The sequence below is a fragment of the Hyperoodon ampullatus genome (assembly GCF_949752795.1).
Source record: "Hyperoodon ampullatus genome assembly, chromosome: 1".
Lineage (NCBI taxonomy): Eukaryota > Metazoa > Chordata > Mammalia > Artiodactyla > Ziphiidae > Hyperoodon > Hyperoodon ampullatus.
Window position 1 is genome coordinate 111,957,533 of NC_136914.1, and position 25,602 is coordinate 111,983,134.

Below are 25,602 nucleotides of genomic sequence, written 5' to 3' on the forward strand. Positions count from 1 at the left end.
GCTTTTGAGAAGAGCCCTGAAGGAGAGGTTAATGAGCTGAAACATGCTGAGCCCTTCCTTTGTGCCAGGAACTCATTTCATCCTCACAACAACCTCATGCAGTCACTGTGATAATCTCATTTCACAGTTGAGGGATCTAAAGTCCACTGTCGCTCAGCACCAAGTGGCAAAACTAGAGCCCGAGATACTATGGCAGTCGGCTCTGGAGTCTGGGCTCTTTGCCCCTCCAAAGGCTGAGTGAGGTCCTGACTGACAAGGGGAGAAGGAGAAACCAAGTCCTGCAGTAAAGAGAAGACATCCCAGGCAAAGGCCATGGTGGGAACTGAGACGTGGAGGTCAGAATCAAGAGTGATCAGGTCACCGTGGTTCTTATCACTGGCTGCCCTGGGGCCCTGCTCCCCATAGATTCGGACTCACTTGATTTGGGGTCGGACGAGGGCTTTGATTCTTGGTATTGAGAACCACTGACCTAGAACATCAGGAGATAGTTTGGAGCCAAATGCAGGCCTTTTTAATAGCCAGAGAAGGGACTTTTTTTTTTTTTTTAATTTGGGCAGGCAACGGGCTTGATCTTATTTATTTATTTTGTATTATGAATCGAACCCCCTGAGCTTCTCTATCTGGGGATAAGGACCTGCTTTCAAAGCTTTTCTCTTAAATTTCACCACTTTCATAAGAAATGGAATTAGGGTTGTATTTCCCAAAGTTGTTTAAAGAAAACCCCTTCTTCCCTCCCCAAGCTGAACAAAGTTCTTGCAATACAAAGTCACGGTAAATGACCACTGAGCTCTCAAAGACTCGTGCTTTACCCCAGACCTCCATTTTGTACATGTAAACCAAAAATCCACAATTGGAAATGGAAATATGTCAGATAGAAAGCAGCACCACTAGTTGATAGTCAAAGCAAGAAATAAAATCCTTAACAATAAATGTTGAGGGCACAGACAAATTCTGGGACAAGACAACTAAAGATAGGCGTGGTGGCTGCATGTCTCAACTGTGGAAGTCAAAAGACACTATAGAAGAGCGTCTTTAAGGACTTCCCTGATAGTCCAGTCGTTAAGACTGCTCGACCACTGCAGGGATACAGGTTCGATCCCTGGTCAGGGAACTAAGATCTGGGCATTAAACTTTGGAGCTGATTCTGGGGTCCTAGATGAAGACTATGCAGAAGGTTATAGTGGGCTGAGGGTTTTTCTTCCTTGAATATCAGTTTCTTTGGGGGGAACATTGGCGTATATAGGGCTTTTTGTTTTCTTCATTGAATATCCTGAAGTTGCCAAGTTCTCAGTGGTGATTTTTTTGTTTGCTTTGTGGCTGCTATACACACCCATTGGTTTTGTCTCGTTATTATTGGTATATCTTTTGACACTTACCCTTTTCTCGCATCTGATTTTTACCCCTTTACTCTATTTTTTCCACTTTACTCTTGTTTCTTCTCATGTCTTCTACTTCTGTACATCTCAGTTGGACTCCTGTCAAGGCTGGACTTTGGTTTTTTTTAGTTGTCATAAGAACACTTTACATGAGATCTACCCTCTTAACACATCATTAACTGTACAGTACAGTATTGTTAAAAAAGCACAATGGGGCTTCCCTGGTGGCGCAGTGGTTAAGAATCCACCTGCCAATGCAGGGGACATGGGTTCGAGCCCTGTTCCGGGAAGATCCCACATGCCACGGAGCAACTAAGCCCGTGCACCTCAACTGCTGAGCCTGCGCTCTAGAGCCCACATGCCACAGCTAGTGAAGCCCGCACACCTAAAGTCCGTGTTCAGCGACAAGAGAAGCCACCGCAATGAGAAGGCCACACACCACAACCAAGAGCCCGCTCGCCACAACTAGAGAAAGCCCACGAGCTCAACGCAACCAAAAATAAAATAAATTAAAAAAAAAACAATGTTGTGCAGTAGATCTCTAGAACTTATTCTTCTTATAAAATCGAAACTTTGTGCCCATCGAACAACAGTCCCCCATCTCCTCTACCCCCAGCCCCTGGCAACCACTGTTGTGCTCTCTGCTTCTGTGAGTTTGACCTAGATCCCTCATGTATGTGGTATCATGCAGTATCTGCCCTTCTGTTACTGGCTTATATTAGCATAATGTCCTCCAGGTTCATCCATGTTCTTTTTTAAAGGAATTTTCTTCTTTTTAAGGGCTAAATAATATTCCATTGTGTGTATATACCATGTTTTCTTTATCCACTCATCTGTTGATGATGAACTTTTAGGTTGTTTCTACGTCTTGGCTACTGTGAATAGTGTAGTAATGAACACATGAGTGCAAATTTCTTTTCAAGATCCTGTTTTCAGTCCTTTTGGATAATAACCAGAAGTGCGATTGCTGGATCATATGGTAGTTCTATTTTTAAGTTTTTGAGGTAGCTCCATACTGCTCTTCATAGTGGCTATACCAATGTACATTCCCATTAGCAGTTCCCTTTTCTCCACATCCTTGCCAACATTTTAAAAATGTTTTTTATTTTTATTTTTTATAATAGCCATCCCAACAGGTGTAACATGATATCCTATTATGATTTTGATTTGCTTTTGCCTGATGACTAGTGAAGCTGAGCATCTTTTCATATACCTATTGTCCATTTGTATGTTGTCTTTGGAAAAATGTCTATTCAAGTCATTTGCCCATTTTTAAATCAGGTTATTTATTTGCTTTTGAGTTGTAGGAGTTCCTTATATATTTTGGATACTAATCCCTTATCTGATATATGATTTGTAAATATTTTCTCCCATTCCATAGGTTACCTTTCTGTTGATTATTTCCTTTGCTGAACAGAAGCTTTTTAGTATGCTGTAGTCCTACTTGGCTATTTTTGCTTTGCTGGCTGTGCTTTTGGTGTCATATCTAAGAAATCATTACTAAGACCAATGTCATAAAGCTTTCCCCCTGTATTTCCTTCTAGGAGTTTTATGGTTTCAGGTCTTATATTTAGGTATTTAATTCATTTTGAGTTGATTTTTGTGTATGGTGTAAGATAGGGCTCCACTTTCATCTTTTTGCACATGAATCTCCAGTTTTCCCAGCACCGTTTGTTGAAGAGACTACCCTTTCCACATTGCATATTCCTGGCACCTTCACTGAAGATTATCTGACCATTTATGTGTGCACTTATTTCTGGCCTGTCTAGTCTGTACCAGGGCTTGACTTTTATATCCCTTGTTATCCATCCAGCAGGCCATTTGGTGAGCCCACCACTCCTCTTACCTGTTTGCATTTTTGTGGGTGACTAAGAACTGCATTTTAAAGCCTCCTAGATGCTTAAAGACACCAGATAGTTGAGTTTGTAATAATACTTACAAGTTGTTGTTACATTTCAGGTCTCTCGTATGCAAGTCACACAGTTGGTTTCACGCCACCAACTTCACTGACTAGAGCCGGAATGTCTTATTACAATTCCCCAGGTCTTCATGTGCAGCATATGGGAGCATCCCACGGTATCACAGTAAGTATCCATGGGGCAGGAAGCAGCGCTTTCCTCCTGATGGTGGTAGCGACTAGTCCTCCATGGGAGCCAACATTGATGTCCTTGGACATTTACCTTTCTTCTTCCTTCCTTCCTTCAGTTCACCTTAAACTTCTAGAGACCTCCCAATAGTTTGATGCTACATTCTGGTGTTGAAACTAAAATCCTTCCCAGGAGGCAAAACTTCACCTTCATTTTCTATGAAATATTGCCCTTGGTGAAACGTAATTTGACCTCCGACCTATGCCTCGTTTGAACTCTAGCCAGCTCCTTGCCATAGCGAATTATCGTTGGTTGCCATAATGTCTAAAATATTTATTGTCCGCACCTTCACAGTTCACTGACCCTCAGTATTCTTCCTGAAATTAGACTTGTTTCTAGTTTCATCCAGAATTTTCTTTCCTGGAATTAGAAGGAGCCTTAAGTGTATCTGGTTCAAACTCTACTCAGGGGAGTGTTTTCATTAGAGCTGGCTATTTAGTTGACTAATAGACCGGTTAGAAATGTCGCTAATTGGGGTTTGAGAATAGGGTAGAACTGAGGGTATTCCCAATGAGGGAATCTTGAAAAGAAGAACCCCATTCTCTAAAAAAAGCATGTAAGATATTTCTGAATCTGTTTTGCTGGTTTGATGAGCTTTACATTAAAGCAGGAACGTTTGTGGTTGAGCTGTAGCTTTCATGATATTGACAACTTGTTTGAGGGACAGAAGGAACTGGAGACACACAACGAACAGAAAAGATTTAAGGGGAGGACGTGACAGCTGTTTTTTAATTTTAGGACTGTCTCATGGAAGGGCGGAAGTCCAGTCGTTCGGTCGATGCACGTTTCATAGGGATTTTGCATACATAGCTTTTTCATAGATGTCGGTGTAAACTCTACCTTGTTGAAGTTTTCCGGACGGGTTCAGAAACCAGTAGGGATGGACAAGGACCTCGCTGGTGTTTGGTCTCTGTTGGTCCGCTTTGGGGCAGCCTGGGCTCCGAGTCACGCTGGGTTAGGGATGAGCCGTCTGTGCCTGCTCTGACCTGCTGTTCCTGTCCTGTCTACAGAGGCCTTCACCGCGGAGGAGCAACAGCCCTGACAAATTCAAACGGCCCACGCCGCCTCCGTCTCCCAACACACAGACCCCCGTCCAGCCTCCGCCACCTCCACCTCCGCCACCCATGCAGCCCGCGGTCCCCTCGGCAGCCACCTTGCAGCCCGCCCCCTCGCAACATTCGGTGCACCCCTCCTCCCAGCCTTAATGCATGTGCGCAGTCCGAACCTCACGTTGGGACTCGTTCGTGCAGTGGAGCCGTCGACTCAAGACGCCACAGGCTTCCTTCCCTGGCATATTCGGATCTGACTTATTTGCACTGAGGTTATCTAGGCTTCACTATTCATTGTGTTGTAAATGTGTGTCGGAAACGCAGCCAGTGTTGTGGGTCTACAACACTAAACAGACGACTTTCTCCATCGGTGTTTTACTTGAATCTTCATGTGCGTCCATTCCCTGGCTGGGACATCGGCTATTCGACTATTTGGTAGTTCAGCAGCGGTGTGCAATTTTTTGCTTGGCCCCAGAGCTTCATTTTCCTGGCTTTTAGGTTTGTAAAATAAAAAGGGATATCTTTTTTATATTTTTTTTCCCATGAATTTGCAGAAAATTACTGAGCTGTTATTACCCACCCACCCCCCATTAGAATAGTGTTTACCAAGCATACCAGTAATTCAGCACTACAATTCAGACCTTTGAAAATCTAGCTCTCACTATAGAATGGGAAGTTGGATGCATCAGTGCCCAAGACAATGTTTAATAGAGCTTTCTACGGATACACTTTGTATGGGTTATTTTCAGTATATCTCAACATCCATGTCTCTTGTAAAACAGATCTCCTGAAGTATTGGATCACATGGCTGTACCTTTTCCACATACATGGGATAGATAATTATCGTATATCCGGGTGTGAGTCTTTCTTTATCCTTGATGTTACCCTACCCAAACTGGCCCTCTCACGTGAGTCGATAACTGTTGTCCTACCCGCCAGTGGTTGCGATGGCTGATTAGAATGTGCTGTGTGATTTCTGCTGCAGAAGGCAATGTGATGATGGTGACAGAAACAGCTAATTTCCCTTTACATTCTTTACTTGCGTCCCCCTAAAATAGAGTTCGAACAGATATTTTAAAGGTGCAGAGTACTATGAGAAAATACTATGTGAAATGAACATTATAGCAACATCTTGGCACAATGGCCAAAATACTTTATTGCTGGCAGGAAAGAGGCGTAGAGGAAAGTAGCACATTACCGTTGAGGACTGCTTAGTTCACCCAGTAAAAGCAAGCGCAGTGTACAAAGAAGTATATCCTGAATGCGTCATTTCCATTCATTTAGCACAAATAAATCGTTTGGTTTCACTTTAAAGTGGAACGCTGTGAGTCTTTTCTTAACACTTGCAACACCTTTATTTTGGCTTTTCAGCAGTTACTGTTTTGTACTTTGGTAGTAAAGTGATTCTTACCACCTGTGTTTGCATATTTATATATGCTGTGGACAAAAATAACTTACTAGAGAATGTATATTTTATGATGAGAATGTGTATCTGTTGGATATAATCAGAGAACTGAAAATTAATTTATCCGTAATTTTTAAGAGTCCATGTTTTGTGACGGCCATCTCTAATAGCTAGCTCTTTATTGAACACACCCCTAACCATAAGGAACCACGACATTGTAGATATTTAATATTGTACAGTAGAGAAGCCTCCATTTTTGCCTTTGAATGCATATTTAAGAGTTACAGAATGAGAAAAGGTCTCGCTGGCTAATAGTGTTTGACTAGCATCTTAAGAACTTGAGAATAAAAGCACCAATAGGATTTTTTTTTTTTTGGCTCTTTCAGTTTCCACCTCCAGACTGAGAGTGTCACTCCTCAATCATTTGGAAGAAATCGTGGGTCTCTATAAATTTTATTTATAATGTGTAATATACATAATCATAGTACAGTTTTCAAATATGGGGAAGAAGTTTGGCATTTAATTATTGAGGCTTGAGGTTTTTAATTCAGTCAGATGGGGTCTTGTCCAACCCGGGGATTTCACCAACGGCTCACCGTCCCTCCTGGCACCTGGCCATTTTGAGGAATTCTGACAGCAGGCGAACAAATATTGCCCGCATCGTACAGTTCTCAGTTTTTCTTATAGGAGAAATGGTATATGTTTACAAGAATCTTCTGTGAGACTATAGATTTCAGTGCTGTTGGATAGTGTCTTGCGCTCAAGCAAGAAAGTCCAAAATGTAATCATCTTCCCTCCACTTGCTAGCAATTTAGTGACCTCATGAAAGCACAAAAGTCAAAACATTGCCCTGTGGTGACTGAAAAAAGCACTTGGAGTGAGCAGACAGTGTTCTGATAAATGCCTTTTGGAGACAGGTTCTTGACATCCAGACTTCTACAGAAATGTAGCGCCGGTTTCCTTAGACTAGTCATTTCATTGCAAAATAAAACACAGCTCCTTCAAACAGCACTTTTTCACCATAAATCGAGCTGCCTCTCCCGGTGGACATTCTGGATTGATAGAACAAACACTACTCTTTTGAAATGATGCTGTTTCATGTCCTGTTTGAGTGTTTTATGACCCCGTGTGGAGCCTGTCACACTTGGGCAGTACCTGCTAGGGCAGCTCCTTGGCCAAAGTTTAGCCCCCAGGGACCCCGAAGATTCCAACCCCAAGGCCACGAGAAGCCGACTTATCTGGGGCACTTCTCGTGGGGGCTGAACTTGGTTCCTGCTATTCCTGTTGCCCACCCGCAACCCCGGACTGACTCCCAGAGGCCCCAGAGGCCTTGGAAGGCAGGTGGGAGCCACAGCAGGTTCAGTAGCTTCATTTTCCTGTCTTGCTGACAGAGACCCTTGGCTACCACTGTGCTGCTAGTAGGATAAGTACTCTTCGCCAGATGACCATGCCTTTTATACAAAACCAAATTACCTTCCCTAAAACCTGAGGCCTCTCTGGGCTCTGAACTGTTCTCTCTCATCCAGCATGCTGGCATTCTAGACAGACTTCTAGAGATTTGGCAGATGGTGGAAGTATTTAAGATTTGATTTAACTTGCTCCTTTGTTAATTGAAAGGAGTTTTAAATTCTGAGCTCCTGAGAGACTGACCACAGCCATGGAATGAATGTGTGACCAGAATGTGGCTTTGACACCAAGTGCTTGCTGCCCCTTTGTAATCGGCTTCTAACTGATTTGACCAGAAATAACGGATAATGTGAATTTTCCTTAACTGTTCAATTGTAGGAAGATAGAATATGTATTGCCCTTTGTTAGGTAGACACAAACTTTTCCTGCACGAAGCCTTGCTTGTAGAGGATGCCCAATAAGGCAAGAAAAAGCATAGTAACTTGTGCTTGGAGAGCTCACTATTTTTATCTTATCAGTACAGAAGAAATATTTCTGCGTAACTTGATCTTCTATCTAGTACTTGTCTTATAGGTAACCAACACTGAAAACTTTGTAGTGATGACTACCAAAGAAATACATAGTAAAACAACCTTTTATTTCCAAATTACTAAAGATCCAGCCATTGACGCTGCTACGTGAGTTCCATGCTCAAGAGCCATTGTAAGAGATTAAGGGGTTTTTAGGTTTTGGGTTTTTTTTTTTTTTCCTTGTTGTTTTTGGGGTTTTTAGTTTTCTTTTTTCCTTTTTCTCTTTAATTTTTTTTTTTTTGATAAAACATACACACACAGCTGTTAGCATAAAATTATGGGGGGCATGCTTCAGTATGCTCAGCAGTTGTGGTTAACTGCTGAGCCCTGGTTGCCTCTTGCTAGGCAATGGAAGGAATCCTATGTTCATGATAGCGTGGGTGCTGTGTGTGTGCACATGTGTGTGCATTCATGCCTTAACTCGGGTTACTGCTCAACTTCAGTTCTTCACTTAGTCTGCACCGTCATCTAGATTGTATTGTATATCTCGATCTGAACTTCATCCTGGCAAAAACAAAGTTGCAGGCACAACAGTTTGAGAATGCATTCCCCAGCAGAGCGTTGGATCAGGTTGACCCTGAGCCTTCTTTGGACTTTCTTTGGAACTAGGCATGGACAGCAAAAGTGGACTGTCCCATGGAAAGACATCAACAAGGAAGAGAGGAGAGCCAAGTGCTAGCATGTCTTTGGCCTCTGTGTATCTGTGCACACTACGTTGTTCATGATAGCTTGTCTACAACTTGACTAGGTTGGAGTTCTGGTAATAGTGGCAATCTTGACATTCTTGGTCAGAGTTTAGAGAGATGTAAGACTTCCAATTAATGTCTTATTTACTTCTTTATGTTGATTAGTCTTTGATACATGTGCTGAATCAGAAACCTAAATAAAGATAATTTTTTAAAATGAACCTCTTGAGCTTTATACGCTATCTCTTTCTTTCTGGTCTTTGAGTCGGAAAATGAACATTGTTTCCCTGTGATTTCTGATAGACATCCAGCTTAGATTCTGAATACTAAAGGCTGCCTTAGAAAGTGAACTTAAGATGAGGACACAAAAGGGATTGGTACTGCTCTGTTTCTTAATCAGGATGCTGGTTACCTGGGTGTATTGAGTTTTTGAAAATTCGTTGAGCTGTGCGTTTATGATCTGTGCACTGTTCCATATCTGTGTTGTATTTCACTTGAAAACCATAAACCTAGGAGATTATGAAAAGGAAAGGAAAACCACACTCATTCCCAAAATGTTACGTATAAACAATTAGACATATGTATATACACGCACATATATAGTCAGGCTTTGGAAATTACATTCAGTATATTAGCTTATTCTTAAATTTTTAAGTCTGTTTGTATGGTTTTTTCTTCCTTCGTATAGGAAGCATGGCTTCAGAATGGGTTCTATGTTTGAGTACCAGTTCCTTCACTAGCTCAGTTACTTAACCTCCCTGGAACTCAAGTTTCTTACCTGTAAAATAACAATACTGTATGCCTTGCTAAGATGAGAAAATCAAGATGAAACCCTCTAGTACAGACCTTCACATATACAATAAGACACAAGTCCTTTCCATGTCCATTCCTTTAGGTAGAAAGTTAGAATGAATATTTGGGGTGATGTTTTATACACCTTGCATTTTAGGAAGCCCCTAGCAGTTAGTCCACGTTCTGTAGGGGAAAAGCACAGACTTAGGATCCTGCCCTAGGAGCATAGTCTTCAAGAACACAGTTGTGATATTGTCTTAGGAGTGTGAACTGTTTAAATCTAGGTCCTTTTCCATATTAAAAAGAGCTAACTAAACCTTGAGTGAGTCTTGACTCACTCTGGCTTAAGCAAGATCTCATATTAACTATTAGTTAATGAAAAGAGTTTTTAATTGGATTCGTCCTTTGGTGAATTGACCAAAATCTCAAAATGCCTCTGTTCTCATGACAGCGAGGTTTTCGTTGTAACTTGATGAAAATGTTGACCAAGAAATTACCCAGGACCTCTGAATTTAGGACTTGGCTGCATCTGCCAGCTTCAGTTTTCTATCTATATAGTGGAGATAGCCATTTTTATTTCATGTAGAATTTGAAGAAAATGAGATTCAAAATGAAGTGCTTTAACAACATGTAAGTTATAAAGTTTAAGCTATATGTACACTTTTTTCTTTTAACACCTTTTAGAGGCTGCGTGTCCACGTGGTGCTTCTAAGATTGAAACTGTTGGTTTAGAAACTTCTTTTGTGTTTACATAAAACTCTGTAGGTAAATCTGGGTCCTTGTTTTAATGTATGGGCTATTTAAATTAAAAAATACTTGGGGAAATTCAATTGTATTCACTAATGTCTAATTCAGGCCCAAACTTTTAAACATTCTCTTTAGAAACAGGAAGACATCGGTGCATGGTAAATATGGTGTGTGTCTAATGTTTCTGTCAACACGAGACGTTGAATTTCTGTCCTTTAAAGTTTTTTTTTCTATCTTTCACATCACCCCCATTTCCATATTACATTGAATCCTTTTGAACTAAATGTATTTAGATCTTTTTCTAAAGATCATATTTTCTGATACCCTACTAATGATTGAGTGCAACTTTCAAGATTACTAATTATCCCAAAAAGAGAGCTTAGTAATTAATCTGAAAATTTTTCATCTTAAAAATCAAGAAAAGGAAAAGCCAGACTCAGAAGTGAAACAAGATGATAGGATTGGTAGACAAGGATGTGAAAACAGCCATTATAAACATTCTTCGTGCATTCTAGAAGGCAGAAGAATACATGAGCATGATAAGGAAAATGAAACATAAAAAAGCCTCCAGTTGAACTTCTAGAGACAGAAAATACAGTATATGAAATATGTAAAGCAACAAAAAAGTCTTTTGTGGATTCGTATTTGTGCTCTTTAAGTGTTCCTTTGAAAGGCAACTGCTGAAATTCAAGTTAAGCCCCCTTAACCTACTTTTCTCCCACCGCATCTCCCCAGGGATAGCTTTGTCTGGGTCCTGGTGAAATGCTATTGGGAAATTATTAACCTGGGGAACCGACTGACTACTGCTATTTGTTACTTTAATGTTGGGCACGAAGCCTCAGATTTAAGGTACCCAAGTACAGTAGAAAGTGTCCTGTGGGTTCAGGTCTGGCCTAAGTCCAGTTTTATGGGCTTTGGTTTCCTTACCTATAAGATAAGAATGAGAATGTATTACGGAGTCCAAGCTCGCACTGCTCACCAGATGACAGGCCGTTACATCGAGAGATGAGTTGGAGCAAGGAACAGCGACTTTATTTGAAAAGCCAGCCAACTGAGAAGGTGGTGGACTAGTGTCCCAAAGTACCATCTTACCAGGGATAGAATTCAGGCTTCTTTTACACTAAAAAGGGACGGGGGGTGGGGCGGGATGGAGGTTGGTTGGTGCAGGCTTTGTGGCGCCGGGATGCTTTGTTCTTACAGCGGTCCACATAGATCTGGCCACTGTGTTCCCTGTGCACCTCCAACCAGACAGATGTTATTCTCTGTTCTGCAACTTTGCATCTCTGAAGGTCAGAGCCTTGAGAGTCCTCCTGTGTATTTCAGGCTGTGGGCAACATTCTTTTCCAGAGGTGCAGAGCCAGCACAACTGAGTACAGGCCACAGAGCACAGGGGTTAGAGCTAAAGGAATAGATGTAGTACGCTGTCACGTTTGTTCTTCTCTGTTACAAATGGGGTGGTTGGGATCCAGTGAACATTGTTAAAACATGGGAGTGTAAGAGTCTTCATAGTGTTGCTTCTTAACTACGAGTATCATTTCATTCACTCTACAGCTGTTCTAAAAATACTGCTCACGCCAGCCGTCGTGCGCGGTGCTGGGAATTCAGGGGATGGGGTGGGTGGGGGGAGAGGAGACATGAATACCGACTTCCTTCCCTTTTGGCATTTCCCAGTGTGGTGGGTGCTGTGAGCGGGGCAGCAGCGCAGTGGGACCCATGGCATTAGAAGAGAGGGAGGGTCAGAGAGGATTTCCGGAGGAGTCGATCTCTAAGCACATTCTTGAAGAACAGGTGGAAATTGGGTGAAGAGTGTTTGGGACGGAGGGAATAGCATGTGTGGAAACCTGCAGGTCCGAGCATGACACACGTGGTGACTGTTTGGGTTCCCTGAAAGCAAACTGAGACAGGGACTTGGGTGCAGGGAGCTTCCTTGGAAGGGGAGTTCAGAAAGCGGAATGAGAACGTGGAGAAGGTGAGGCCAGTGAAGGGTGCGCGGATGAGCCCGTTAGCACTGGGGGGCAACTGGAATTCCGTCCCACTGGGTGTCCCCGAGGAAGAACTGAGAACGTGCCTCAGTATTATTCCACCAGAGGACAGGAATGCTGTCCAATGCACCTACTCCTTCCTCTAGGGGTTGAAGGTGACCCCGGGGAGAATGACTCCCGCATTTGAATTTTCTCTGTTGTGTGTGAGGCTTCCTGGAAACCCTGAGACAACAAAGCCAAGAGTGGCTGCCCCATAGTTTTGTTTGTTCGTTTGTTTAGCACTTAATCTGCGGTTTTGAAAACCCTGTGTCTGGGAATGGAGGTATCGATACTATAGTTCTGAAATGGTCATGTTTTGAAACTCAGAAGTAACGTTATATCTGAGTGGAATGTATATTTACAAACTCCCATGGCTTAATAATCAGGATGCAGGGACATGCATATGTACAACACATATTCATGGGAGAAAATGTACATCAGCGATGACAAGTTTTTAAAAAACATACACCAGCCCCAAAATAACCATGGGATTCTGTTGACACCAATTATTTGGACCAAGCTTCTTCATCAGATCACCTTGTAGACACTAATTCAGGTACCGCTGTCCCAGACCTTGTGGTCAGAGTTGTCCCAGAATAGGCAGCTGCTTGTGTGATGTGGCTTAAAGTACTGGACAGGCCCTGTCAACCGAAAGTGTCTGTTCCTCACTCTCCCCATGCCCATCGCCCTCCTTCGAGGTGCTGGGATTCCCACAATTTTATTATAATCATGTACAGGCATGTTTGCTTGGGACCATGGTAAATAGTCAAAGATGTACTTAATTAAAGAAGGATCCTTTATTGAGGCAAAATCTGTCAGTTACAAACAAGTCATGGAAGACCACAGTACCCGCTCCTCCCTCCAAAAAGAACACTGAAAATGAACATACAGAACCCTCTGTAAAACACGGCAATGCTTTCTTCTTAAGGAGAACCATATTTTAATCTATTTAAGGCCTTTCACAGGTATTTAAGAACCAGAGTTCAGCTTACAGGGTGTTCTCAGTCTTCGGCAGAATCTTGTGTTTACCAACTCCTCATGGATGGTCTAAAGAACATAGAAATGAATTAGTGCCGTTTGCCGAAGCCAAAGCCTAAGCAGATGACCCTGTTTCTCAAGACAACAGAACCATACTCTATGCTTTTTTTTAAAAAAAATAAATTTATTTATTTTTGGCTGCATTGGGTCTTCATTGCTGCATGCAGGCTTTCTCTAGTTGTGGTGAACAGGGGCTACTCTTCGTTGCGGTGCACGGGCTTCTCATTGTGGTGGCTTCTCATTGCGGAGCACAGGCTCTAGGCACGTGGGCTTCAGTAGTTGTGGCACACAGGCTCTAGAGCGCAGGCTCAGTAGTTGTGGCGCACGGGCTTAGTTGCTCCACGGCACGTGGGATCTTCCTGGACCAGGGCTCGAACCCATGTCCCCTGCATTGGCAGGCGAATCCTTAACCACTGCACCACCAGGGAAGTCCCAGAGCCATACTCTATGCTTAAAATGACCTTCCTACAATGTCCTTTTGTCCCTTTCCACACCATCACCCAAGACCCAATAGTAGTTTTCTCTTTAATCTATAGATCATTTTCATCACCCCCAGAAGTTTCCTCATTCCCTTTTGTATCCAGTCACCTCCTTCCACCACCATGGGGCAGCCACTGATCTGTTTTGTGTCCCTATGATGGTCACTCTGTGTTTGATGAGGGGTGCTGGCAGGGTGCACGAGTGTTCACAGTGAAATCAGGTGGGCCGGGGGCGAGGGTGGGATGGATTGCATCAGCTCTGCTACAGGTGGCCTGGGGGCTAAACACCTCCCATCATCATTTGGTTTGGCCTAAGTATGCATGAAAAACGTTTTTTCCCCAAAGGTGGAAAAATGTAATGTGTTTTATTTTCCTTTTTCCCCCGCATCTTATTGAGAAATAACTGACATATAACATGGTGTAAGTTTAAGGTGTAATGTAATATTTGATACATAGATAATGTGTAATGATGACCGCAATAAGGTTAGTGAACATATCTGTCGCTTCCCATAGTTACAATTTATGAAAAGTTGAAATACCTTTTGATTTGAAATGAGGGAGACTTTTATTTTTTTTTAAATCCAGATTTCTTATTACTCTTAAAAAATAAGAGCTCAGCAGGGCCTCGCCATCCATTGCTCGGTCCACAGGGGCCGAGCAGTAGCTATGCCAGGGGAGCAGAGAACACCTGCCCCTCTAGAGCCACGGTGGTCCCCCTGCCCACCACACAAGTTATTACAGTGTGGTCCCTGCGGGCTTTGAGTTCGTGGACCCCTGGTATAGGCTCCTTGAGAAGTGAAGGCTAGAGCTTGTGTGTGTGCATGAAAAAGAGAGAAGGGGGCAAAGGTAGGAAAGTGAGGGGTGAAAACTGAAGCCCTGTTTGGAAAGAGGCCTATACCAGAAGCTCCCAGCACAAGTCCAGCTAATAAGAAAGTGGTTTGGGGACTTCCCTGGTGGTCCAGGGGCTAAGACTCTGCACTCCCAATCCAGGGGGCCCAGGTTCCATCCCTGGTCAGGAAGCTAGGTCCCGCGTGCATGCCGCAACTGAGACCGGGCTCAGCCAAATAAATAAATATTAAAAAAAAAAAAAAAGGTGGCTTGTTGATGTGCAGTGGACTTCGGGAAATCAGTCTTTCTTGTGAGCCTCATAGGGAAGGTTGGCCAAGATTTGGGATGGGATTAAAGTGCTCCTGGATTCTCTTAGCTGTGATGCCATCTACTTTGCCCCTTGTTCTCCCCAAATTCAACAGACAGCGTGGTTTCAGCAGGCTGAGAGGAGGATGTACCCATGGGTGGAGAACTCTAGAGGAGATGAGTCAGACAGGGTTGTTGACAAGTGTCTGCCCTCTGGGAAAATAAACCTTGGTTTGTATCGCTTATGGATGTCCATGGTGTAAATACTCCCCACCGTGACTGATTTCAAGCCACCAATGTGAAGTCACTAAACTTGGAGAGAGAGGTACAATAGTAACACCGTATATGGTATTTCTACCGTACAGATATATTAGATATAAATAACCTTAAATGCATAGTAATAGTAAAATGTAGTCAAATAATTAGGAAGCGGGGTGATTTGAGTATTTGTTACCTACGTGTTTTTTTTAAACCTGTGGGGTTTTTTTGGCCACACTGTGAGGCATGCGGGATCTTAGTTCTTCCAGGGATCAAACCCGTGGCCCCTACAGTGGAAGCGTGGAGTCCTAACCACTGGACCGCCAGGGAAGTCCCTTCACCTGTATTTTCAATACAATCTTGTAAATTATCTTAAATAATTTAATTTTTAGTAGTATCTGTGTTTAACAACCAGCTCACAAAATTCCTGGCAATTTAACAATCAGCTCTCTTGAGCCTTTTGAGCTTGTTCTAGGATACCTGTGGGCCAGAGGTCAGGGGAGGCTCCTCTATCAGAGGCCTCTGGTGTTTATATGTCCCATTGCGAGGGCAGTGGTTATGGTAGGGAAAGTGATTTACTTGAGGGCGCTTAAACCCCAAGCACAGGTGCAGGCTCTGAGCAAGGCTGGATCTGGACTTGGCAGAGGACAAAAGGTTGAGGGTGGTGAGACTCCCTCAGGAATCTCAAGGCAGCTGAGGCAGCTGCTCTTGCGGGAAGGATCCCAGGACTGTTGCTTAGACCCAGGCACGCTCAGGCGGCACAGTTTCTGCAGTCACAGTTTTTTCCCCCTATTCTCCCTTTACCTCCCCTCCCCACCATCCTAGGTTTCAGGGGGACAGGAGGGTAGAGCTTCATTCTGCAGAAGCAAGGGCGTTACCAGGGTGCTGGGGAGCTCTGCGGGGTGATGGGTTCTCCCTCGGCTGTCCTCGAGACGGGCTGCCTCTCGTCCCGTTCCTCTTTGTCTCGGTTGGACTATCAAGTGAGCAAGACACGTAAAGTTTAAATAACTTGCCCAGAATCACGCAGTTAAGTGGCAAGGCCAGACCGTCTGGCTCCAGATCGTGCAGTCTTAACCACTTGATGGAAAAGAAATGTGGTAACGGGGTGGGTGTATCACCATGAGGCAGGCCTCACAGACTTAAGGAATTCTGGAGCGGTGGTCATTGGCAGCTGCCACAGAATCCTTAGGAAGATGTGTTGGGATATGCGAGCAGAGGAGTGGGGTTGGAGGCGTTGGTTCAGAGTGGAGGGAAAGGAAGCCTGTGAACGTTGTTTGGAGAGGTGCCCCATTCATATGTGTGTTTAGGTGTGTGTTGGGGGACTGACTGGGCTCTCGGAAGCAAAGAGGCTTCCTCTCTCCGAGCCCAGTCGAGTACCCGAGAGACCAGGGCCACCTGGATCAAAGCAGAAATGGATCCAACATCCCCTGGATAGTTGGTATTAAAGAATTCTTGTTCATTTCTTTTCCAGCTGTGATAATGGTATTGTAACTGTTTCCTTTTTTTTTTTTTTTTAAGGTTTTTATTTTAGCCAGTGACATTTCCCCTAGAACCTGGGCCCCAGATCTATGAGAAATACCAGGACCATGGAATGAAGGTGCTGGGGAAGGCTACAGAGATGGAAATCCATCCGGGGAAGATTCCAGGTTTACCGTGAGACCTTTCTCATGGCTTTAGGCAGATTATTTACTTGGGGGAGCTTTGTCCTTAAACATGAGTTCAAACGCTTACTCAGCAGAGCCATCAGAGATAGGGTTGCCTGAGAGGTCACAGAGTATAACCGCAGAAGGACAGAATTCCAAGCAACAGAAGATGCAGGTTACAGATAGACTCCCTCTTGCCTGGCTCATGACTTTATGGAAGTTCCTAAATCTCTCTAATTTTCCTTTTTTTTTTTTTCTGTTTTTTATTGATGTGTAAGTTGCATTCATCCTATTGTTTATCTGTAAATAAAAATAATATTTCTAAAAGATCTGTATCTTTTAGAAGTTCCTAAATAAAATACTTACTGATGCAATGATATGGTATTGTGGGTTCTCTTTAAAATGGTTCACTGAGGGGGCAGGTGGTGGGCAGGTGGATGTAGGTATAGAGAAAACAGGAGAACAGGATGGGGAGCATGTCGATTCCCTAAATTCGGTGATAGACGCCTGAGAGTTTGTTATACTATTCTCTACACTTGTATGTTTAAGATTTTCTTAGTAAATTTTTCAGAAATGGAAGGGAGGAGATCAAGAGATTTTTAAGGATGGAAAGGGAGAAGGGAGTCTTGGGAAAGTGAGAGAGATGCCGCCATAGAAGATTCTAATTTTTGCAGGAAAGTGGGAGTGTTCTGTACACCAGCCTCCAACCTGAGAAACCTGGGGATAAGTTGCTCTGAAATGAGCATGCGTATCTGGGTTTGGGAGTTGTGGACTCTGGGCAAATGGCTTGGAGTGACTGATAACCTGGTGAAGTTCATCACAAGAGAATGTCCTCTCCTTTTTTCCATTTCGTTCTCATATCCACATTTCTGCAGATAGCAGGGCTGGCTGGCATGGTGGGGCTTCCCTTTCGCTTGGGAAAGGCTGCTGCTTGCAGGTGTCCCATGGGGTTGTCATTTTTGAGCCGAGACGTGATGTCACTGTCACTAAGTTTTGGGTTGGCCTTATGGAACTTTGGGACCATAAGAGGCTTGGGGTGAATTCATACGGCTTGGGAGTCCTGAAGGAGGTAATCAGTAACGAGGTTTCTGAAAAAATAGTCTATACTTAACTGAGTATTGAGTGAGGCTCCCATTAGTATACCTGAGCTTACGACAAGATTAGGGAAAGAAAATCACTTTGGCTTTTCAATCTCTTTGTGGGACTCTGAGGTTCAACTTGGGGATGCTTTTTATTTTATTTTATTTTTTGAGAAATCCAAGAAGAGTTTATTTTATTTCTTTTTATTTTAATTCACACTTTCTTTTTTTTGAATTTATTTATTTATTTATTTTTGGCTGTGTTGGGTCTTCGTTGCTTTACATGGGCTTTCTCTAGCTGCGGCAGGCGGGGGCTGTTCTTTGTTGCAGTGCGCAGGCTTCTCACTGTGGTGGCTTCTCTTATTGCAGAGCACGGGCTCTAGGTGCATGGGCTTCAGTAGTTGCGGCACGTGGGCTCAGTAGTTGTGGCTCACGGGCTCTAGAGCACAGGCTCAGTAGTTGCGGTGCATGGGCTCAGTTGCTCCGCGGCATGTGGGATCTTCCCGGACCAGGGCTTGAACCCGTGTCCCCTGCATCGGCAAGTGGATTCTTAACCACTGCACCACCACGGAAGTCCCTGGGGGTGCTTTTTAAATTGCTGAACTTTCCCTGTAGGGAGTGTTCGTCACTCATTGTATTAGCCTTTCAGGTTATATAACGTGTAACCCCAGGTCGGGTAGCACAATTGGGCATAAGTCAAGGTGAGATGCAGAATAAGGGGTCAGTCCTCCAAGGGTCCAGCTCTGAAGTGTGCTTAATGTCCGGTTTGACCAATTTCAGACCTTGGGTGCAGCTTCTAACTGACTTGTCTCACTAACCCTAGGTCAGTACTTAAGAATAGTAATTTTTTAAAAAATTTAAATGGCAACATGGGTGTGGACAGTGCATTTCTGATACTCTGAGCTCCTTCTCTTAAAGGGATCATCACATATTTCGTGTTGGCTGTGAAAGCAAATGGTTTAATAAAACTAAATGTAAAGAAATGTTGGCTGGAGGAAAGCTCAAATTCTCTACTCTCCTCCTAGCTTCCCCCCAAGGGTAGAATTTGTTCATTTGACTGGGTGAGAGTTTGGCACAGTGACACTGTAAGCCATGGAACCAGCAAAAGTTTGATTAGATTCTTCCCGTCCCCAGATTCCCAGCCACCTTCCTCATCTGAGGAACCTTGTCTTCAAATTCCATTCCCTCATCTGGAAAAGTTTGGTTTCGGATCCTTGGTTTTCTTGGTCCTAAAGAAAATACTTCAGAGACTAGTTAGGCTCAGCTCTCCAGAGCTGATTTACCAGATGGCAATTGTAGCAGCTTAAAGGGGAAGAGGAATGATTTTATTTGTAAAGCAATTAAAAACCAAATGCGCTTTTTTTTTTTTTTTTTTTTTTTTGCGGTACACGGGCCTCTCACTGCTGTGGCCTCTCCCGTTGCAGAGCATAGGCTCTGGACACGCAGGCTCAGCAGCCATGGCTCACGGGCCCAGCCGCTCCGCGGCATGTGGGATCTTCCCAGACCGGGGCACGAACCCGTGTCCCCTAGCATCGGCAGACAGACTCTCAACCACTGCGCCACCAGGGAAGTGCCACCAGGGAAGCCCCCCCAAGTGCTCTTTAATGTTACTTACTGTGTTTTAGGAAAGCAAATGCCTTAAATTGGCATTAAGATCCTCAATTGTTAAGTAAGTTTTATTACCGTTTAGATAAAGTGCAGCTTATTCATGTTATTGGCTTTTTTAATGCATTCAGAGTCCCTCCAAAGGTTAGGTGGGAAATACCCACATTTCAGACGCTGAGCCAGGTTTGAAATGAAATATCCATGAACCCATACCCCGAGTTGCATTTTTGTTTGTTTGTTTTTGCGTGATAAATGGAATTCTGTATAAGCTGGATCGGCCTATTTATGTCTCTGAAGGAAAGTTCAGTCTGTATCTAAAGAGGGTGCTGTGGACTTCCCTGGTGGCTCAGTGATTTAGAACCTGCCTGCCAATGCAGGGGACATGGGTTCGATCCCTGGTCCGGGAAGATCCCACATGCTGCGGAGCAACTGAGCCCATGTGCCACAACTACGGAGCCTGCACACCTAGAACCTGTGCTGTGTGGCAAGAGAATTCACTGCAGTGAGAAGTGCACCACAATGAAGCGTAGCTCCTGCTCGCCACAACTAGAGAAAGCCCGCATGCAGCAACGAAGACCCAAGGCAGCCAATAAATAAATAAATAATTTAAAATTAAGAAAAAAAATAAAGAGGGTGCTAGCGCTCATCCGATTGACCCCTCTGATCAGCTGATATGAGGTGTGGCTCCCCCAACTTTTTTTCATTGCATCAAAACATATGCTTTTAGGGAATTCCCTGGCGGTCCAGTGGTTAGGACTCCAGGCTTTCACTATGGAGGGTGCAGGTTCAATCCCTTGTTGGGGAACTAAGATCCCACAAGCTGCATGGCGTGGCCAAATTAAAAAACTAAAAAAATATATGCTTTTGTTGTAGTTACCCATGTATATTTTGAAAGCGTAGGAGAGAGACTGGGTCTTGGGACCTGAGTGCCTGATTTTAGATATTGGCTCTGAAACTTAGATCCTTGGACAAATTGCATAACCACTCAGAGTCTGTTTTCTCATCTTCCTCATAGAGTTGTGTGGAAGAAGTATGTTCCTACAGTACAGATGAAGCTCTTAGGACAGGAACCTAGAACTTAGGACAAGTTAAACCCTCCATATACAAGAACTATTATTATACATTTCTGTATTCCCTGGGTTTACCATTCCAGAATTGTCACAATATTAAGTTCTAATGATAGATGTCAACTTAGTTTCTCATACCTCTAAGTTTTTCTTTTTTAATGTTTACTTTCTGAAAATGCAATTAAAAAAAAAAGACAGTTGCAGTCTTCAAGTCTGCACTTTTCTTGCTGGTAGTGGTGTGTGAAAGATGCATCCAGATATGTAAGATTACCTTACTGATTTTTTCTGAGTTTTGTTTAGTCTCCTTTGTAGTGTCTTAAGAATTACTTATGCGCTTAATCCTTAACAACTTCCCACCTGGAAAATGTGATAATGTTACTAAACCAAACTTGAGTCCACTCACCTATGTATGTACAGCAAAGCCAGTCTACTGACATCCGCTGTGGTAAAGGAAAGTGCAGGGTTTATTTCAGGCACCAAGCAAGGAGTCCAGGGCAGCTAGTACTTAAAAAACCCAAACTCCCCAAAGGTTTCAGGGAAAGGTTGTTAAAGACAGGGCGAGGCCAAGGGGGTTATGGGATGTGTGATCAGCTCGTGGACATTCTTCTGATTGGTTAGTGGTGAGGTAATTGGGAGTCAGCATCATCAACCTGGTTCCAACCGGTCTGGGGTCTACGTTCTCGTGGGCAGCATCAGTTAACTTCTTCCACCCGGTGGGGCTTTCAGTATCTGCAAAACAGCTCAAAGGACGTGGCTCAGAATATTATCTATAGCCCTTGAGGAGGAACTAAAGGTCCTTGGCTTTGCTTAATGGCTAAACTATTTTTATTTTGTCTTGATTGACTGTTTTCCTTTCTGCATTTTTTCACTTCTCTGATTAAATGTATTATTTGACTAAAGTTTTTCTATAGACGAAAGGCAGGTGGAGGACATGATGGTGGGGAGGTCCAGCTCGGTTACAATGACTTGCCTGTTCGTCCCGAAAACTGAGCAGAACCCCCTACCTCCGAGGTCCATGCCTGTATCAGCCACACAAGTTTCCCCAAACTTGCCCAGAAATTGAAACTGGGCCAAAGTTGAGCCGGTTGGGGGCAGAGACACTAGGCAACAGCTTTTGATGACTGTTCTCTATCACTTCCTCTCCACTGCCCCCTACCATGCCCAAGCCATTCTCATCTCTTTAACAAACAGTGGGCTGATTAAGGACAGGAAGTTAATTTCCTGGTAACTATCGAGGACTGAAGGGCAGTCCTTTAGTTGCCTGTTGCCAATTACCTTCACTTGAATGAACCTTCCTGCCAGAAGCCAGTGCCCCTCCCGCAAACATCCTGTGCCTTCCACTAAGCGAAAACACCAGCAGGCTCTATGTGGTGTTAACAGTATTGTCGAGGGATGTTCAGAGCCCGGACTTGGGTGTACGCTTCCTTCTGCTGCTCTAAGAGTGCTGGAAGGGGCCGTGGGCTTGTGAGAAGAGAGTGTTGGTTCTTGAATCTTATCGATTGAGGATTCGCTGAGTTTTCTTACTAGCTTCACGGACACCTTCATTCAACACACATTTATCAAGCCAGGTTCTGCTTCATAACAAAAACCCAGGGAACTCCCTGGCGTTCCAGTGGTTAGGACTCTGCGCTTCCACGGCCGGCCGGGGGCCTGGGTTCTATCCCTGGTCGGGGGAAAAAAACCAAACCAGCTTCTTGAGTTGAAGTTGGGGAAAAATACTTGAGAAAGAGCTTGCATCCCTAATCCCATAGGGTGTTTTTTTCATTTCTTATAATCACTGGCAGTTTTTAAACTACAGCCCTTTTCGAAATTTAAGAAATAAATGTGAGAGGTCTGCCTCCTGCAATAAGAACGGATGTTAGAGGCAAAGTATTTAAGTTTGTATAACATGGGTTGCATCAAAATGAATGGAATAAAAGGAATTTGCCAAGGGGAGGTGGCTTGAGGTACACTTCTATTATATATATATATATTTGGTGTGGAAAGACCTAGCAGTTCAAAAGTAGCCCCTCTCATCTCCCCCAGTGCCTGAATTTTCCTTGCTGGTTCTTCAGGGTTAAGAGCTGTGATGTGAGGCAGAAATCTTATCCCTGGAAAGGACCCAGTTCTCGGATTGGAGTGGGGTGTGTTGAAAAGTGCATAAACCGGGTGTCAACTGACAGAGTTTCAAGTCTTACTTGTTTTTTTTTTTTAAGTTTATTTATTTATTTATTTTTGGCTGTGTCGAGTCTTCGTTGCTGCATGTGGGCTTTCTGTAGTTGCGTCAAGCGGGGGCTACTCTTCGTTGCGGTGCGCGGGCTTCTCCTTGTGGTGGCTTCTCTTGTTGCAGAGCACGGGCTCTAGGTGCGTGGGCTCAGTAGTTGTGGCTCGTGGGCTCTAGAGCACATGCTCAGTACTTGTGGTGCACGGGCTCAGTAGTTGTGGCGCACGGGCTCAGTAGTTGTGGCTCGCAGGCTCTAGAGCACAGGCTCAGTAGTTGTGGTGCACGGGTTCTGCTGCTCTGCGGCATGTGGGATCTTCCCAGACCAGGGCTTGAACCCGTGTCCCCTGCATTGGCAGGCAGATTCTTTAACCACTGTGCCACCAAGGAAGTCCCTCAAGTCTTCTTTGGCCACTTGCTTGCTCTGGCCCTGGACCAGTTCCTCAGCATCTCTTGGCATCAAGCATCTAGCTGCGTGCCTGGCACATAGGAAGTGCTCACAAACTTCTTGTCCTTCTGTATCTTACCCACTCACATTGCCTAAATCACAGATCTGGCGCTGTCCTGGGCTTCTTGCAGTCTCTCCCACCCAGTTCTCACCAGGCAGTAAGTCTGGCCAGTTTTACCTGCTAAATGCTGCCGAATCCTGCTCATCCTTTGCACCCCTGCCCCAGGTCAGTTCGTCCTTATCGTAGGAAATAGTGTCTCTGTTCTGGCCTCAGGTCCTGTTCCACCAACCACATCTCACTCCTGATTAGAATAGAAGCATTAGCCCCATCTTGCCTGTAGAATGAAGTCTTCAACATAGTAAGAATAGCAAGCACCTTCATCGTTCTTACTGTGTGCTCTTCTAAATGTTCCATGCATGTTAACTCACTTAATCCTTGCCACAGCTTTATGTGAGGATGACTGTTCTGATCTTCAGTTGACAGATGAGGAAACTACTGCGTAGAGAGGTTAAATAACTTGATTGGAGTTAAACTGCTAGTAAGTGAGGAAGCAGAACATTAAAATTTTATGTATCCCTGTTCAGTCTCAGTCTTGTCTCTGGCCACTTCTGCCTTGATTTTTGGTGTTTTTTTAAAAAGTATTTATTTAATTATTTGGCTGCGCCAGATCTTCCTTGTAGCCTGCAGGATCCTTCAGCTGCGGCATGCAAACTCCTAGTTGCGATCCCTGACTAGGGATCGAACCTGGGCCCTCGGCATTGGGAGCTTGGAGCCGTAGCCACTGGGCCACCAGGGAAGTCCTTGCCTTGTTCTTTATCCTCTAGCAATGCAGGCTCCATGCTGTTCTCATCCCACCCGTATCCATTCCTCGTCCTCCCATACTTTTGCTCCTGTTAATAGCTCTGCTTGGAAAGCCTTTCCTGTTGACTCCTTGGCAAATTCCTACTTCTCCTTTCAGACTTGACCCTGGCATCACCTCCTTCATCATTCAGTGTTCCCACCTGGTTGCCCTTGTGCTCCAGGCACACCTCTGAATATCTGAGGTGCTGCTTTGTGTTAGGGATGAGACAGATGATGGAAACCCGGATCGAGAGGTGGTCTTCAGGATCGTAGGGCCCTTTGGGGAAAAGAGGCAAAAACCTTGGAGCAGAACAGCATGAGCATCAAGGACAGATGAACACCGGGCACTCTGAGAGGACTCCAGCCTGGAGTGTGGGGAAACTGGAAACTCACAGATGGGAAGAAACTCACAGATGGGAAGAAATTCATGGTGAGGAACTAGGTCAAGGAAAGGCTGTCTAGACAGAAGGGATGGCATTTGCAAGCTCAGAGCCAAGACAACCCATGGTAGGTTTTGGGAAATAATTAAGCATGTTCATCTATTTACTTGTCTCTCCCACTTGGCTGAGCCCCTCAAGGATGTCAGATCTCTTCTGCCTTCCTCACAGAGGGCTCAGTGGACATTAGAACCCAGACACCAGAATCCCTGGGATCCTGTCTCCATCTGTTAAAGATAAGGGCTGCATGAGGAGATAGCTAAAGTCCTTTAGGTTTTCTGAGATTCTATGAACCACCTAAGGAAAAGAAGGCAAGCAAGAAGGCCTCAGTTTGGATAGCCTGAGAGTCCCGGGAAGCTGGAGGTGACGCTCAGGCCCTGATTTTCACCTGTTGGTGAAAAAAGAGGGTTATGGGGGGGATTGTAGTTGAGGCAAACTTAGCTGCTACATACTTTCCCTCCTACAGATGGGAAGCAGAAAGCGTTTTGCCAGTATCCCTGGCCTGAGTGTGGAATCATCTGTGGGTCTAGTCAGATGTCTGAAAGCCTCTTCTAAATGCAGGGTCCCTGTAGAGACTTGGAAGACCGAATACACAGTGTCCAGGATATAAAGAAAAATGTAACCCTGGACCACAGCTTGCTGCAATCTGCCCAGGAAGCCAGGCTACTAGCAACAGTAACCAGTCCAGGAAGCCAAATCATAACCCCTGTGGCAGTTGGTCCCATACATCCAGGACTTGATTAATAATTGACAGCTTTGCTAATATTTGTACCCACTTGTAATTTAGGACAGACAGGAGAAAGCCAATATGTCCCCCCAACCAATCACACAGGAGCCCCTGCGTCTAGCTGGTCTGTCTATTACTTCCCCGTGCTAACAGCCTCCAGTCAGGGCATACCCGAAGCCTTTCCTTTTTTTTTCCAATAGAAAACTTTCACACTCTTCTGCCTGCTTTTGAGTTTTTGCCCAATGCAAGTGATGGTGGTCGACTCCTTTGCTAGAACAAGCTTTGAATCAATAGCTTTTGCTTGTTCTCGTTTGGATGGTCTTCATTCATTTCCACAAATTAGAAGAAGTTCCCTGAAGCTCTGGATATTCTATTTATTTTTTTCACTCTTGGATCCAATTTCCCTTTCTTTGAACACTGGAGAATGTTTTTTGCCAAAGATTTTCA

At 44.1% G+C, this 25,602-nt stretch overlaps 2 protein-coding genes across 3 annotated transcripts in view; both read left to right on the forward strand.

The window, feature by feature from the left end:
- CCDC6 (coiled-coil domain containing 6) overlaps window positions 1–5,101 on the forward strand; it is a gene marked incomplete at its 5' end in the record, with an annotated part of 117,758 nt that extends 112,657 nt beyond the window's left edge. The window contains 2 exons of the mRNA XM_079715804.1: window positions 3,336–3,460; window positions 4,534–5,101. Of these exons, the coding sequence (XP_079571930.1) occupies window positions 3,336–3,460; window positions 4,534–4,728 (320 nt within the window). The 3' untranslated portion in view covers window positions 4,729–5,101. The remainder of the gene's footprint in view (window positions 1–3,335; window positions 3,461–4,533) is intronic.
- The window catches only part of MRLN (myoregulin), a 62,738-nt gene that overhangs the window by 14,343 nt on the left and 22,793 nt on the right, over window positions 1–25,602 (forward strand). The window contains exon 1 of one of the 2 annotated variants that reach the window (XM_079715816.1): window positions 3,340–3,460. The exons of the other annotated variant lie outside the window; for it this stretch is intronic. Coding sequence (XP_079571942.1) covers window positions 3,426–3,460 — 35 coding nt within the window. The 5' untranslated portion in view covers window positions 3,340–3,425. Of the gene's footprint in view, window positions 1–3,339; window positions 3,461–25,602 lie in introns of those variants that run through there. 2 annotated transcript variants of the gene reach the window in all.